This window comes from Apiospora marii (genome assembly GCF_038362585.1).
Source record: "Apiospora marii strain CBS 49790 chromosome Unknown utg000011l_segment0_segment0, whole genome shotgun sequence".
Lineage (NCBI taxonomy): Eukaryota > Fungi > Ascomycota > Sordariomycetes > Amphisphaeriales > Apiosporaceae > Apiospora > Apiospora marii.
The window spans coordinates 4,004,589-4,021,210 of record NW_027117382.1 but is presented as its reverse complement, the minus strand read 5'-3'; the positions used below and the strand labels follow the sequence as shown (position 1 = coordinate 4,021,210).

General features: G+C 52.9%; 2 protein-coding genes across 2 annotated transcripts; both read right to left on the bottom strand.

Annotated features, from left to right (window-relative positions):
- Positions 1-175: 175 nt before the first annotated feature.
- PG985_014409 (uncharacterized protein) lies at positions 176-3,888 on the bottom strand (the record flags this gene model as incomplete). Its single annotated transcript, XM_066834175.1, has 3 exons — positions 176-1,570; positions 2,430-2,486; positions 2,584-3,888. 3 exons carry the CDS (start codon positions 3,886-3,888, stop codon positions 176-178), a joined length of 2,757 nt encoding a protein of 918 aa, XP_066678915.1.
- Positions 3,889-14,400: 10,512 nt separating this feature from the next.
- On the bottom strand, positions 14,401-15,645 carry PG985_014408 (uncharacterized protein; the record flags this gene model as incomplete). Its single annotated transcript, XM_066834174.1, has 5 exons — positions 14,401-14,546; positions 14,663-14,911; positions 14,978-15,081; positions 15,191-15,483; positions 15,559-15,645. The coding sequence occupies 5 exons, from the start codon at positions 15,643-15,645 to the stop codon at positions 14,401-14,403; spliced, it is 879 nt and encodes a 292-aa protein (XP_066678914.1).
- Between the last annotated feature and the right edge of the window lie 977 nt (positions 15,646-16,622).

The following is a 16,622-nucleotide window of genomic DNA, read 5'->3' as shown; positions in this document are numbered from 1 at the left end:
ATGTAGACCGAACCCTAATATGAAAGCCCAGTAGGCTTTCATGGTATATGCAGGCATACAGTTATCCGCCAGCGCCAAAGCTCAAAGAAAGAACAACGCTGGAAGGGAACAAATAAAAAGAAAAGAAAGGAAATAAACGTGTTAATACAAGTATTCCCCGTATCGTCATGGTGTATCATATAGTGGTACGGCGAGAACCGGCGCGCGTGATAAAAGCCCTTGCAGCAATCTCAGAAAAGCAGCGAACCACGTTGGTAGTTCCTCCTGTGACCTTGGCTTCGTCCTGGATAAACTTGCGGGCCACCGCCAGCTTGCTTCGGGGCATCAATTCGTCCAGGTGTGCTGGCAACGTGCTTTCAAAGTCGGCCGGAACCTCGGTGGTGTAAGCTCGCATAATGGCAATGGCGTAAAGAACATCTCGATTTTCCCGCCCATCAAGAACAGTGCGCATCTTGGCCAATATTTCCTCTCGTTCCGGTGGCATAGGGTGGGCTGGATCGCTCCTGATGGTTAGGAACTCGCCAAGATAGAACCAAAACTCAAACTCTCGCAGACGATGGAAGTCGCCCTCAGACAGCATCGGCTGCAGCGGATTCTGACCCAAAATATCACCACTGATCAATGCATCGAAAATAATCAAGCGATTGCGAGCCTCCACTGCGTCATCTGATGGGGGCAGCGACCGCCCAGCGTTCATCTGCTGATTGGAAGCGTCGGCAAAGCAGGCCAAAGTCGCCTTCCATACGACGAGTGGCTCCAGGGTGGCTGGATAGTCAAGAGACAGCGGCTCGTTCGCGCCGACAGAACCGATCGTGTTCAGAAATGCCGCCAGTACATCGGTCGATGACTTATCGGCCATGAGCATATCAAGTGTCTGCTCCCTCGTGAACCATCCAGACTCGAAGAACCTTTCCAGACCCGGGCCGTAGATTTCGGCGAGCAATCCTCTCACATCGCTCAGTAGCGCGGCGGATGGGGGAGCCTGGAGTTTGGGCAACGAGACCCCACTCAAAACGACCAGCTGGTTGATGAGCATTTTCGGGGCTCGTGGCGGGAGCGCTATTAGATTAGGTTGCTGCTGAGGCAGCGGTGGCGATTGAGAAATAGAATGATGCATAGGTACCAGGGTCGGTCCTCCGCCTCGAAGATGGGGTGCCACGGAGCTCATGGATCTCTGGTCCAGGTGGGTGACCATTGAGTTCATTCCTGGCACGCTGGCGCCCGACGTGGTGGCCATATCCAAGCCGGGATCAAGCGTGGGCGCAGGAGCTAGGTCGATACCCTCAGTCCTCAGCATGCCTTCCTTAGTCATAGTATTGGAGCTGATGGTGTTAGCGGGTGTTGCAGACATGACCACAGGATTGTATACCGGGGGAGGAGCCGTGGGCGGCGGTAAGGGCGGGCCGTTGGAAGGAACCGAGGCAGATGGGGGTACGGGATGACTGTTAGGAGCCGGCTGGATGGTGGTTGGATGTTGCTGCTGCTGCTGTTGTTTAAAGATGGGATCATAGCCCATGCAATCACGTTTGGACTTTTGGCAGTTCTTGCAGACGGGATGTTGCTCGTCGCACTGGACACACCAAGCTTTCGTTAGTAAAAGGTGGGGGGACAACTGGGCAAAGGCGGGACGAGAGCTGTGGTTGAGACGAGCCGAGCTAGTGCGGGTTCAGTCGCCAAAAAAGGCAACCATGGGAAGCAGCTCTGCTCGTACACCGCACCGCACCGCACCACGACCACAGATTGCTGCGTGCCAGGCAAGTAGGGGGAGAGAAACTTGGGTACATGGATCAAATATTGAAGATGGCGAAACACTGCATGGGCTTCCAAGCCAGTGCCATGTTTGGAGAGATGGCTTTTCCCTTGTGGCCCTTTTGAGCCTCGATCGAATTGACTTGGCGTTCAGACACTTGCCGCCTCCGCCGCCGCTAGCTGGCGGCCCCAGGGCCTGGAAGGTCGGGCAACGTGGGAAGATCAGATGGGGCACGACAGGGGAAAGCTGCCACGGCATTTCCAAACATCATGTCAGTGGCGCCCATGCGCCATTCTGATGCAGTGCTTTGGCTGTTTTGGGTGGGCAATCATGGTCCCGAGTTGTCACTATGTCATTAGAGTTCTGGGGAATCCCGTGCTAAAAACATAAATAAAACGGAATGGGCGGCTTGAATTGGCGGTCTCGCGCCTCTCCAAAGTCTGGAAGCCGAACGGAGAGTCCACTTCAAAACGTCAAGTCACTTTGGCTCACGATCGTTCCTTCTTTCCTTCTTTCTTTCCACTTCCAACACTATACCCATACCGCCGCACACTTGCACAGCTCCATCAAATTCGCCTGTGCTTCATGCTGCAAGGAAGACATGGCTTGGCCAACGAAATGAAAAGAACGCAGAACAGAGAGAAGCATAAGTAATGCAGCAAGAATTTCCTCAACATACCTTTATCCTGCGCTTGCGACAGGTTAAGCAACCAGTCTTGGTGCGGCGTTTGATCTCCTAAGCGACAAAACCAAATCCCCAATCAGTATATGCGGATACATCAACTGGACACTTGTGCCGTATTATTTCGGTGGTTGAGTGGTTCTATAGGTACCTTTTTATGTCGCCCGCTTGCAAGCACCGTCCGAGGATCGTTGGGCGGTATTGCGTATCGCTGAAGCCCGTCGGCGGGGAACGCCGTGAAAGACCCCGGCAGTTGTAGTGACGGCGGTGGATAATATGACATGCCCTGTGGCATTTGCCCCATAGGCGCAGCCATAGCAATTTGTTGTTGCTGCTGCTGGTGTTGTTGAATGTGTTGTTGTTGTTGCTGCTGTTGCTGCTGCTGCTGCTGTTGTTGCTGCTGCTGTTGTTGCTGTTGCTGATGTTGGAGAGGATCGATTGTCCGCATGCTGGGTAATGACATGGCATGGCTCGCCGCCGTCGGACTTCCTCGATAGACATCGGGACTTGGCCCTGCCGACGTTGGATATGCGTAATGCATCGGTGGCGGCGCATACGTCGGGGCTGGGTACGATATGGACTGTCGCGACGGCCCGGACGGATGAGGTGGAGGTGGGTTTGACATGGCTCGCGACTTGAACGTGGGAGGATGCGAGGAGATGACGCCGTTTGCAATGCGTTGGGTATCAGCCGAGGAAGAAGCGTTGGCACCAGACGGTGTCGGGGGCGGATCGGTAGCGACAGTCGTGTTAGCTATAGCAGCAGTTATCGTTCCTGTCGCAGAGCCGGTGGAAGCAGAGGGTGGGTGTGTGGTGCTGGCGGTTGGCGTCGTGGTCCTGACATTAGCAGTGGTTGCGATGTTTGGCGTCGAGAAAAGCTCCGACGGCGTGCGCTCCCTGCCCTTGATAGACTGGTCCTCCTTGATTTCTACAATTACTCCTTGCAGAGGCCGTGTAGCATTCGGTGCCTCTGCAACTGGCTCCGGCCGTGGCTGCGGCTGCAGCCCTCCTTTCGCACTGTAAGTCCGGGTGCTGTCGTCTGCGCTAGGCCGCGAATCTGCCTGATGGTGCAAACGGGGGCCAGCAGGAGCACCAAAAGAAGTTGTCTGGGTAGTGGTGGTGGTGGTGGCAGCGGTGGTAGTGGTGGTTATGTTGTTGGTGGTGTTGGTAGTTGTAGCTTGTGACCGTGACGGGGATCTGGCCAGTGAAGTGTCACAGCGCAATCCACCAACATTATTACTACTACTATTATCGGTCACAAAGGCAGAGGAAAGGCCATGACGGCTAGCTCGAATTGGAGCATGGGCATTCTCTTGCGCAGCAGCGGAGATGGCGGGAGTGAAGGCGACAGTTCCCCGTCCGGGTGCAGGTCGAGGCTCCTCGTCTTGGTCTTGGTCTTGGTCCTGGCCAGGCCGTGGAGGGCCTGGCTGTTGTGGCTGCTCCTGTGCCTCTGACATTTTTATTTGGTTTTTAATTTGAAATTTTTATGGAGCCGTCGATGAGAGGGAAACCAGGGGGGTTTGGCAATTCATCCATACATTCGCGTCCCTTCACCGTGCCAAGGGGGATTGATGGGTGACCGGGGAGGAAACGCGGGCAGCATAGGCGGCGGTTCCTGGTCGGGTAGGTAGCAGTATGGGTAGGTATGGATGGATATGGATCTGTATGGGTACAGCGTAGCGTAGGCAGGGCCTGCTCTGGGCCTCTGGGCCTGTAGGCACGTATCGATGGTCTGATTGCAAAATAGATGATAGATAGGCGGGAAACAAGGGGGTGTCAGCCAAGATAGGCCGCGGCAGAATTGACATGGACATGGACAACACAGACGAGAACAGATGGCCTGGAGCAGCAAACATTGCAGCCAGCAGAGCAGCAGTCGTCGTTGTTACTCGGGGCTGGGGGGAGCTGGCCCGGCCGAAAGAGTGAGAACGAGCGAGCGCGCGCGCAAGAGAGTGAATTGGGAAAAGGTGTGGTGAAGCGTTTCGAACACGCGCTACCCTGGGCCGAGATTCCTGTTGGTATCTGCAGTATTACCATGCCTCCTCCCATGCATAAGAGCAGCAGCAGCAGTAGGTAGTACCTCCTACCTTCCTTGCCAGACCTACATGTCCGAGCAGGATTAAAAATAAAAAATGCGACGTACCTACAGATGTCACCGAGACCACATGTATCATGGAATATTGGATTGATGCAGGCCAGGCTACACCAACACAAGTGGCATAACTCAGCCGAGCTCATCACAGCATTGACAAGAACCTTTTGTAGGCAGGTACAGCGATAATCATGGTCGTAACCGGCCGTGATCGAGGTTTCAATCCCTCGGGACACCTTACGAATGCGACGTGAATGCAGATTCCACATCGGCTGGGGGGTCTACTAGTAAATGCAAGCAAGGAATAAGGGACTCCTGCTGCCTGTCCTTTTTCCCCTTCCTTCCTTCTCTGTACCCTCCGGTCCGTTACTGTAGGTGACGCTCCTTCTAGTGGATGAACGGCTGCTGTTGGGAGGATGGAGAATTGGGAAATCCATTGACTTTTGCGATGTCTCTTACCCGTTCGGTGCTAGGCTAGACGCACCCTGCAGCAAGCCCAATTTGGAGGAGCAATAATTGGAGCCATCTCTCGCATCTACGACGGAGCTAGGGTTTGTACATCGATGTGGATTTCGGCGTCAATTAGCTAAAGCACAGTTCATACCTAACTGTCGGATATTATTGACTGGATACATCGAGATCAAGGGAGGGCGTTCCGGTGAGTGTCTGTGATTGCAACTGGAAGTCCCTCTCTCTACATACAGTACATGTACAAGTAGATACCGGTACCTGCACGTGAGCATCGGCACAGGTGGCCTCGCCTTGGGTGGCTTCTGAGAAGAAAAGTGCAACATGCTCAAGCGGAGTTTGTTGGTCTGGGTGAGAGCATATCAATCTGCTTTTCATTCGTTTACGGTCGGGTATCTGATGTGTTACATGTCAAGACCTTTCCTGCGTTGGTTCGTTTCTTGCGATCAATAACACACCCAGTTCACTCATCAATGAAAACGCCTGCTCAAGAGGGAATGGCGTCCGTTCGTTTGGGCGTCGTTGGTCTGGTCGCTTCGATCAAACCCATGCAAGCGAAACCCCTGGTTGTGGGCTTTACCTGTTTATCGCTAGCCTCGTTCAAGGAGCCCCAATGAACGTAAGCCCGGATTCTGCCCGGAGCACAAGAGATGAGCACCACGAGTCTAGAGAGGCCAAAAAAAAAAAAACACGACAGGCTCCAGGGAGCCTTGACGGGAATGGCAGCTCGGTTAAGGGGCCCGGCGGTAGGGGTCAACCCTGGACATAATTCCTGGCTTTTTGTTTCTGCCCCCAGCTCCCAGCGACCCAGCTGATTTACGAGCTTGGACTTGTGCTAGCCTACTAGGGAGCTAGACTCCAGCTGTCCAGTCCTCGGTTTGGAGGGGTTGAGGTCCTGACTGGAGCGCGTCTGGGGGCAGAACGGAGCTGCCACGAATCCCGCCGACACGCAGCAAATCGCCGGTGCATTGGCATACAAGGCATCGATCCCATCGTCAATCTGCAATGTTATTCAATATGTCGTTCAGGTCCAGTTAGGCTTCAAGTGGCCTCCTCTCCGTGGATACGTGCAGCAGTATCACACAATAAACGCGATGAAACGACGATCTTGCGTCGTCGCGCCCCGATTTGAATTCCCAAGTTGGAAATTGGGTCCATCCATACCTTAAGGATCAGACGGCCCTATTCCATCCCACCCCCTACGACATACGTACAACTCTGCCTATCTCATGCACCCTACCTACATATTGACATTTCGTTGGTTTGCCTGCTGCTGACCTCGTCTCTGTGATTTGGTATCATCTCTGCCGTATCTGCCTCCTACATAATGCCAATACGGGTCGTCAGGCAGGCACTGACTGCACTGGAGGGAAGGAAGGAACGCCCGTAATTAGTCCAGCTAATGGAATTGAACGGCGGCTAATAAGCAATGAAAAATGTAGGTACGTACGTACCGGGCCTACCTTCAATACAACAGTGCACTTACATAATATCTTAGGCAGGTAACATAGAGCTGACATTGAAACTTGGGCACCACCCTTCACACACAAAGTCGAGTTGAAGGGAAAATTCTGATCTTACCAGGTCGTACAGATCCCTTTCATCCTTCAGCAGCATCGCGGCACCATCGCTGCCACTTCCACCCCTTTTCTACCAAAAACAATGCAATGCTGCAGTTGGCTGAGATGCACTGCAACCACAAATGCATGACTTTGAAACATTGCATCACTACCACTCACCGGAGCTAGCTAGGATCCTTCCAGACTACCCGAATACCACTGCATGTACAACAGCACTTGATACTGCGAGGTGAGCATTTGCGCCGCGTTTCCCAGGGCCTGCCAGCCTGCCCAACCGGTGGTATGCGTCACCTCCTCCGCCATCCACACTCTGGCGCAAGCACGTGCTAGGTTCTGTCTTTTCTCGTGGATGGCCCGCCCCCGCAGAACCCGACTCCGATGCCTGGCTTATACGGCACACATATCTCAAGCAATACCTAACGTGAGCCTTTTTGACGAAGTAGAGCTCGAGACTTTGCCTATTGCGGGCTATGCGTATTCATTCATTCGTCTCATATGCTCGAAACGCTTACCTGTTTGACCCTCGAACAGACAGCTCGTACGCGGCTTGCTGCATGGTAGTCTCTTTCCATTCAGCTTGAACCAAAGCCGACCAAAAACAAAACATAGATGCACACACTCGGAGCTACAAGCCTTGGCAGAGGCGGGTCGCGCTTCGAATACCCGACTCAACTCCTCACCTGGTATGGGCAGTGGGGTGGGCACAATGACAGTTGAAGGTCGCATGTAGGCCTTGCCCATGGAGCAGATGATGTGGTGATCCCCAGTCACATGACGGAATCGAGAACGTTTTCTGGTTGCTGAAGCCAGTTTATCCGTCAATCAAACGGATACTGCGTTCTTTTTTTTCTCGCGCTCTGCAGGTCCCCGGAGTATTTCATATGTTCTGCAGCTCGCTTCCTGGAATCCCGGTTTGTCACTCGGTTGATATCGATCGCTTGGTGTGCTGCTGTGGGTAGCCACACCTGCTTGCTGCTGAGCGAGCCTATCCGCTGTGCCTTCGTTACGCTACCTGCGCTAAACCATAGCTTATTCGAACCGCAACGAGCCCTTGCTTGTGCCGAGGCCTCCTGCCGTCCACCGTAACCCTCCAGTTCCCTTCATCTAGTTTGGATATCCTACAATCTATATTGAATATCTCATCGGATACCGGAGGATTGGATCTGGCCTAGGTCAGCAAGTGGGATGCTTCCTCTACCATGGCATTGCGACGTTGGCAGCCCCCATGTGGCCTTGCTGACCATCTTTCTCGTGGCGAGGACGAGTGCCGACAGGTGTCTGTCCTCACCTTGCCAAGGCTCGCCACCAAGGTAATTAGACAGCTGGCAGTTCCCTTAGCCCTTGGACTTTATATCTGCACTCGGTCCTCGTCTGTGTCTATCGCCGGCACAGCGCTCGCAGATTCCCAGATTTCTTTCGAGATACGATATGCTCACCCGCGACGGGACGATCTCGGCTGATTTCGTCCGGTCATTAGGCTCTTTCTCCATGCACAACGGCATCACCGTGTGGCTGCTGGAAAGCAATGAAGTCAAGGCATGCATACCATTTACTTGCACTGAAATGACATCAATCGCTCAAAGTCCTTCCACTCTAATCTGCTATTTTCCCTCCATTAAGAAGAGGTGGCTGTCTTCCTTACATTGCGGGCCGCCAGGTGAAGAGACCCAGAGGCGTATGGAACTACGGCCCGGCTCTCCACAACCCAGCGAGGCCCAATACAGCCAGTTGCAACGCCATCCAAGTTGGTCAACCACTCCCCACGAGCGTCGAAACAACACCCAGCATCGTTCAACGCTTGCTTCCGGATCAACGGAATCAGTTTCTGGGCGTGTAGCCTATTGCTACTACTATATGTCGCATTGCCTCACCGCTTGCGGCGCTACGTGACCTCGGCGGCGCAACAATGTCTCTCCATCCATGATCCCAAACCGTTGAGACGTGCAGGCCGCTGCCGCCCATACTGAAATTGACGATGCAGTAGCGACTCGGGGTGTGGTTGGTGGCTTCGCCAGGCGGCTTTCCCATAATACGGAGCCCAACGCCATCAAATGCAGCCACGATACCCCCGACCGCCATGCGTCGATTACATCAACCGCGACCAATCATAACGTACAGCGAAATGTATTACATGGCGGGCGACCAAGAGGCTGCACAGGACTGCCGAGAGGAGCTAATATCTTTGTTTCCGCCGCACCATTTGCACTGCGGCTTTTAATGAATCGAGCATTGCGATATCTGGCCACGACCGACTTGACATCACCTTATTCTTCCTCACTAGACTGTACTCGGTGGTTTCGTCACAGGTCTGCCCGCTTTACGGTCGAGCGGCGGACTGGTAAATACTTCAACTGCATGGCTATCGAGGCATATTTTTCCCGTGTTTGTTGCCGAGTTGTCAGTATCCCGTCTGCGCCCATGCCTGAGCGTCAGTCGCGCCAGTGAAGAGATCGCTAGTTCCCCCCAACACGGTTGATCAACCAAGAACTGAGAGGATCTCGATATTTGCAACGGAGGTTCCTGTCAAAACGTACAGGTAGAAGCAGAAGGTCCGTCACATCTTTCCAAATCATCACCATTGCACTTTCTTCCTGGACTGAGAAAGGCCAACGGGCTAAAACATGATGGCCCTAGTACGGCCGTTACGGCCCCATCTTGGCGATATGATTCGCATGGGTAAGTAGGCCTGCGGATCTTGGTTGGCAGGCCAGATCTCTAGACTTGAGAAACGATGCATCAATGCGAGTGTCTCGTATTTTGCTCCGGCAACGCAACACGGCCTTGGATTGCGTGACTAATCAGACTGAAGGCCCTTGTGTACTGCGACGCAGACTTGCCATCTATCTTGTTTTGAATGGCCGTTGACGTCGTGGGATGACGGCGGCATAGAGCTTACAATAAACACTCTCCTGGCTAGTTCTCGTTGCAAACAATTCCAAGTCGGTCCATTATGTCAGTCAGCTGGTCTCGGACACGACTTGCTGCTTGGTAAATTCTTCTCCAATCACCAAGTACGGGTTTCCTGTGTTGTTGCTATCCTTCCCTTTGTTTAACATGTATACGTAGAAGATTTATGTTGGCAAATAGCGACCTGAATATTCATGTCAACTACTTTGGGTAGAAAACGTTATTCGACTGACTGTCTGTAAGATATGCGATGCATCTGATACCGCAAGCGAGGCCCCAATGAAGCATATTTGGCTGGTATATTGCATTCTCCGCAAGTGACAATAATGCCAGGGTCCCGGTCGCGGTACCGAGTCTACCCTATTACTGTTGGCCCAAGGAGCCAGTCGGGAGTCGACAGCAATATCCGGCAGGATTTAGCGAGACCGGCTCCAGATGACGACCCTCCCAGGCTCACCTCCCAGGGGAAAGAACGTGTTTAGCCGTGGGTGAGTGACGGGGAAAATCAATTTCCTTGTCCTCCCAAGCCTGTCTTGTTCTGACGATACCACCTTACTGCATGAAATATTTTCTATTCTTTTCCCCGCTGTCACTGCCGGGGCTACGATATTGTTTCTAGGTTCGATATCTTGTCTATTTCACGTCGTCAATGGACCTTGGAGTAGGATTAAACGGTTTACTTCGTTCTTTAATGCACGCCAGACTCATTCGTGTATGTGAGATGTATATGTGCTCGCTGATGTGTGTATTTGCCTTGCCACTCCTTGTTGAATGCAGGACACAAGAAGATACAAGCTGTCAAAACTAACTCTATCGCTATTTAATGCTGTTCTCAAACACACATCTTGGCGACGGATGGTTGCTGAGTGTGTCTTTCACATATCTGTACCTGAGAGCAACCTGGCTTGTTATTCATTTTATACTCAAGCCCACAAGCCTTGGAGTTTCGCCAAGTATAAGCTCAATACTCGGACATCTGAGAATAATATGAAATAAAAGATGATGAGGTGCAGGAGTCTTCTCACCACTGAATAGACGATGAGAAAAAGGCTCACTGCCTTGCACCGACTACTTGTTGCCTTTCGTCCCTGCTTCCACAGTCACCTTCGGACATGATATAGGGCCCTTCACACAGGAGGACCATGTTTGCAGGCTACTGGAATACATATTCCTTGTTTATTCTTTTTGTTGCATTCCTTTTGCACTGCTAAACCAGATGCTATCGGGGGATGTCGTGGTGGATACCTTGTGGACCCCTGAGCAGTACCCTGAGATTCAGCACAGGCCAATCAGAGCTGGTACTAGTGGGGTCTAGCCCGGGCTAGCAGATAAGATTAGCCCTAACCTAATCCAAGATACGACAGACATAGCGTTCTCCCACCAAACGAGCATACTACATATACTACCATAAACGCACTGATCTTAACAAATCAGGGGATGTGGTCTAGTGGTATGACGTTTCCTTAGCATTAAGCTACCTGGAAAAGGTTCTGGGTTCGATTCCCAGCCTCTCCATCTGATTGTCTTTTGCATTTTTGCACGTTCTGGGTTCGAATCCTAGCTTCACCACGTTTAAGAATTTTTTGATATCATTTTTCCCAGCCATGCCTCAGTCCAGGCAGGGTGTCTGATATTTCCTTTTGCCGTTCTTTACAGCGTCGATGGGTTCTTTTGTTCTTCTTCCCGATCTTAATTCCTTTTTTGCACCCCTCCAGTTCTGTCTCAGCAATGCTCGCTTAGAGCCCGGACCCCTGAGTTCGAAAAATGCTTTTGACGCCAGTGATCGGTCGCATGTCCGTCCGGCTTGGTCCCGAGAGCCGACCGCCCCATGATAGTCAGAGACCAGACGTTGGATGAGATAGGTATCACAGATTGTCTGAAACGACGAAGTGTAACGAGTCGTCAAGGTGATATTCCAGCAAAGACTATTGTTGACTGCATTTCGTTAGAGCTGATCCAATCCATACACAATGCTACCCCGGCCAACTTAACAAGAAACAACACTTCAAGCCTCGCTGCCACGGTCGCGGCGAACTCCTTGAGTACGCGGAGAAGTCCCTTATTGCGGGAACAACTATGGGTAGCAACTGAGATCCTCAATTGGTTTCTCTAGGCCACATAAGCTCTCCCGTAGAAAGGTATATGCAGTGCCCGCCGGCACCCGTTTCTATGAACTGTTTGGTTACTTAGGGCATCTGGCCGCACAGGAAGGGACGATGGAAGCTGTGCGGGCAAGATCAGGAGCAATAACGAACCGACGAGGCTTGCTTCATATAACATGCTCTCATTTTGCATTCTTGATCTCATTCCGAACTACATGCTATGCTACCAACATCCACGAGCGGGACATACGCTTCCGGGACTCTATTGCATCGTCGAAGGAGCTCGCACCCCTAGCCTTCTCCGGCCTGCTACGCTTGGGGGTGTGATGGAGGCACCAAATCCTCATCTGCCCGTTGCGGGCATTGTCGACAATTTTCTCATATTGACGTTTTCTGAGCCCCGTAGCCGCGCATCCCCGAGTTCTCTTGTTTGATACCTGTACGTTTTCTGCCAGCGCACTCGTGATGGCTTGTGATACCAGCGGACCATTGCGATACGCGGGCCTGAACTTGAGGTCTCTGTAAATGAGCCCTGCCTGCCATATAGCTGTTCGGGAGTCGTAGGAGCTGTAAGAACCTTGCAGCGCTACAGAGAAGCGCGTTTATACGAGCACAATCAGTTGGTACCTAAGTCCTTGAGTTCATGTTATAAAGCCACTATTTGCGTAGCACGCCTATCTCTGCGTGCGCCTTCTCCTCTTGCGTGAAGAGCTTCTATCTATGCGACTCATTCGTCGAGCCGTGCGCGCCTGTCCCCTTCTCTCTGCACGTAGGCGTCTACGATACGGCCACGCGAGTCCGTCGAATAGAGCATGTCGTGGAAAGCGCGTGTGGGATACGAGCCGGCATCTCCTTTATCGACGTCCACATCCATGTGAACCGTCTCCATGGCCTTTTGGCCCTTCTTCCCTTCTCAAAGTTTGCTTGTCCCCAATGATAAGTAGGCACTCGTTGTGCCCAGAGAGCGCAACGTTCAGGCGTCGTCGGTCCGAGACAGAACCAGGACCAGTGCGCTTGCAATGGTTCAGATCCAGCACAAGGATCTTGTCCTCGCAGAATTGCGCGGCGTCCATGGTCGACAGATCCACGTCTTAAAGACCTGCGTCGACGAGCAGCGGCACTGCATGCTGGACAGCAGCTCGGTAGGGCGGAATGATCGTGATGTCATATAGGTTGCGTAGGCATTTGAGCGTGATATCAAACATGTCCGGGTTGTATTTCGACTTTATTGACTTGTCGAGCATGCAATGTGTTGCCAAAGTGCACTAACACAGGCCAGGTGTGTCCATAGGGAAAGAATGGAGCATGCACGCCTTGGTTCAGCTGCGTGAACATGGTAGTATATGTGCCTTGTTCGGCGTCAGGGTCTCGTACGCGAGCGTACTGGTAGCTCGAGTGGCCAACAAGATCAAATCCGCCTCTTGCCATGCGCGCGCATCTGCTTGTTCAACTGAACGCGCGGGTGTCTCTGCTCTTCTAGGCTTGCCTGCAGCGTTTTACGCATGTAGCGAGCGAGCGGTGCAGCAGTGCTGTCGCCTCGCAGCTTCTACTTCCTGGTTGGCGATGATAACGCCGAGCTGGTTCCAATCGCCCCGCAGGACAGACTGTTCTCTCAAGAAGAGTGGCCGAGGTTCCGACGACCGACGTGCCTGTCCCCAGTGGTTGTTGGTCGAAAGCAGAGATGAGTATGCGTACCGGGCTGAAGAAGTACACGCGCGACGTTGTCGAACCCTGTCCTGTCAAAGTCGATACATAACAGAAAGACTTGGGTGTGTATGTCAGCCGCACGCTGCCGGACGGCTTCCTCCTATGCTGCCTGCCTAACTGCTTCATTCATCTCGTCAGCGACTACAGCTGTTTGAGCCACAGCTGCTGCATCAGATGATGTGGCAACGGGGATGCTCGCGGTCGACGGAAAAGCGACGGCGCAGTGGATGCGAATGCGTTGGTGACAGTTAAGAGTGCCAGCTTCGGAGTCCTGCTCGGAGTCCAAAGCTCTCTCATCGGAGTCCTCGTCCGAGTCGTCCTCAGCATCGACGTCAGGTTCTTCGGCAAGTGCGATTGGGTGTGCGACTTTGTGCGGTGCAGGTTCGCCGTTCCAGGGCGTTGCGTCGACTGCGTCGATCTCCAGACCGAACAAGCCGTGTTCGGGGCCCGGAACCAAGGCATTGCCAAAAGCATCCCGGTTGTTTACCGAGAATAACCCTGCAGTTCAGGCGTTTTCCATCCCCGATAGGTGACGGATGCGGAACTGGGCAAGTCTCTTGCTCGCGTTGAATTTGATGATCGACACCTGGGGAGTAGCTTCAAACCCCACTCACGCGCCGGCGAGTCCTAAAAACACAATACGACGGATGGTGTCGAACACCTCACGGCCATCCCCGGTGGCTATCGTGCGACCGACAGTGAGGCAGCCACCAGTGAGACCACGTCGGAGCAGCGGCCGTCAAGGTTACGTCGTGGCACCATCTCATCACATCGTGGGTTGGTTACACGACAGACTGAGGATGCGGAGGGGCTGAAAAAGGAAGGGACTGCCGAGTTTGCTTGCTCAGCAGGCGGGGTGCATTTCTGTCTCGTTAGTAGGGGGTTGACGAAAGGGTTGATGGAAGCGGTGTCAAGAACGGAGCGATGGGAAATTTAATGCAATGCGCGCTGGCCCATTGAGAAGTATTCTTCGCAAGCTGGCTCTGATAGAGCGTAGTACTATGAGTCAATGTATGGAGTGGTGGATGCAATGAGGCGAATCATCAGCAAAAGCATCGCCTTTCCTCTACCATCTTCCCTCACCCACGCCCACCTACGTGTCTTTCTCACTCCTCAGTAGGGTTCAGGACCATACTTATCGTTGTCGGAGCCGTCAGAGCGGCCAAGACGGCCATTTGTCGTTTTCAGGTTCAGCTTGCGAGCATCGAAGAGGGGCCTCGTCCAGCCGCCCTCGCACCTCACGGGCGCATCAACAGCTGCTGCATATTGTATCACCGGGTCAGCCCTTACTAATCAAATAGCCCCCCTTTCTGGGAGGCAACATGTAGATAGATGCAAATTTATCAGTGGCGAGGTAAATGGTAGAGTAACTTACCTAGACCCGACGGGTGGGCGTTGACATAGACGTTCTCCCAGTGACCCGGCGGCACGTTGTACAGCTCGTGCTGGATGCTGAGGTGCGGGTACGTCTTGATGACGTCGTACCACCATGTCCACGCCTCGCGGTGGAGGGGGCCGTGAGCAAAGGCGTGGACGCCGTCGACGGACCGAAAGTAGCACAGCATCATGAGCTGACTTCCGGTGTACTGTTCATTGGCAACAAGTGATGTAGTCTGACCGAGAACTGAAGAGCATGGTTAACACCGGTGTAAGCTAAGGGTGCAATATGAGTATCGGAATCAGAACTTACAGCCGTAACGGTCTCCGTATTCCTTGTCGTCCTCGAGGGCAGCCCGCATCTTCTCCAGGAGGGCTCCCAGCTTTTTGTAGCCGGGTGAAAACGCACCCATAGGACTGTGTTCGCCGACCTAGTGGTTAGCTTTTGAGGGTTCTCTCTTCATATTTGGAAGGGCTTGAATGGTTCAGGGGTCAGGATTGGGCAGGGGCAGGCAGCTAGACGTACTGACTGGTCCGCGCAGCCAGCATTAGCAAACAGACGCCATTCTCCGAGGGCGATTGCGGCAGGGCGCCGTCGGGGCCGGGAACCTGCGCCGTGTACTTGCCTCGAATGACGCCCTCGTCCAGACCGTGTTCGATCAGACCGGCAGACATGAGGGCAGTCTTGACCAGGCGGCAGAGCAGCAGCGCCGGGGCGGGCAACAGGGCGAACTGGAGCGGTAGGCAGGCAGCGAGCAGGCATTGGACCGCGGCGCCCATGGCCAGCCAAGTCGAGATGGTGAAGCTATCCCGTATCAGCTGGGACAAGCATACTGTGTCAGCACTATCTTGGCCTTTCAGATCAATCACTCTTGGTCGGAAGGAATGGCATACCGAATGGCTGAGGATTTGGGGCCGGTCGCTATCGCGTTGACCCTTGGAGGGCCAAGCGCAAGCTTTGAGCATTGGCGTGAACTTCATCATGCCTTTCTATAGCGACATGAGCAGCAAAAGATTTATGTGAGAATCGAGTTGACTGATGCTAAAATTAAAACCAGAGGTGCTGCGGCTTAAAGATGATGGAGATGGGAGCAAAGCATTGGATGTTACGTTTCCGTACAAAAACTTGACATTGAATTGAACTTGATCAAGTCAATGGACTGATTGTTGCCAAACAAGTCAGTCAATGGATGGTTCAATCGCAGGCACTCTTCTCAACTGAGGTTGTCCCCGGAAAGCGAGCTTTGTTGTCTTCAATGTCAAAGTAAACCAGGCCTGTGATTGTCTCACGGGTTCTGGCAGCCTGGGATTTGACAAGATGCATCAAAAGGCTAGAGGCGTAGGTAGGGAGCCAAATCATTTTCATTTCACTTCTTCGCGTGTAGCAAACCGACAGCAAGAAGCACGATGGTATCCCTTGCGTCAATCTCGGACCTTTCAAGGCTGAGCTTGGTGTCGTTGGTTGGCTCCATGCCCTTAAGCCAACCAACACACGGGAACAAGAAAGGCTGCAACGAGAGACGGGACGGCTTGATGGTAGGGTACATAGCCCATGGGTTGATTAATTGATACACTGTGATCTGTTTCCGTTGCTGAGTATGCCAATGCTTACTTGCAGTACCAAGCGCCATCTATTGGCAATTGTCACCAATTAAACGGTGCAGGTGAGGTTGATCTGTGTGGCTGATCTTCTGGCTGATCATGGCCCGCTGGGCCCCTCCCGTGTCAGTAGGTTTCAACGGTTTCCCTCTTTAGGAAGGAGGGGGTACTTTTTTCAGTGCGTGCTCGACCTCAGTGGCGTACACCCTGCATGTCAACCTAGATCAGCGGACTGGACTGTTTTCTGATCAACAGCAACCAGCAATTCATGTTCACAATGTCACAATGGGCTTCAATAACAGTGTAAATGTTGAAAATCCGAATTGACATTCGATTCCAGAGGTGGTCATCTATGTAAT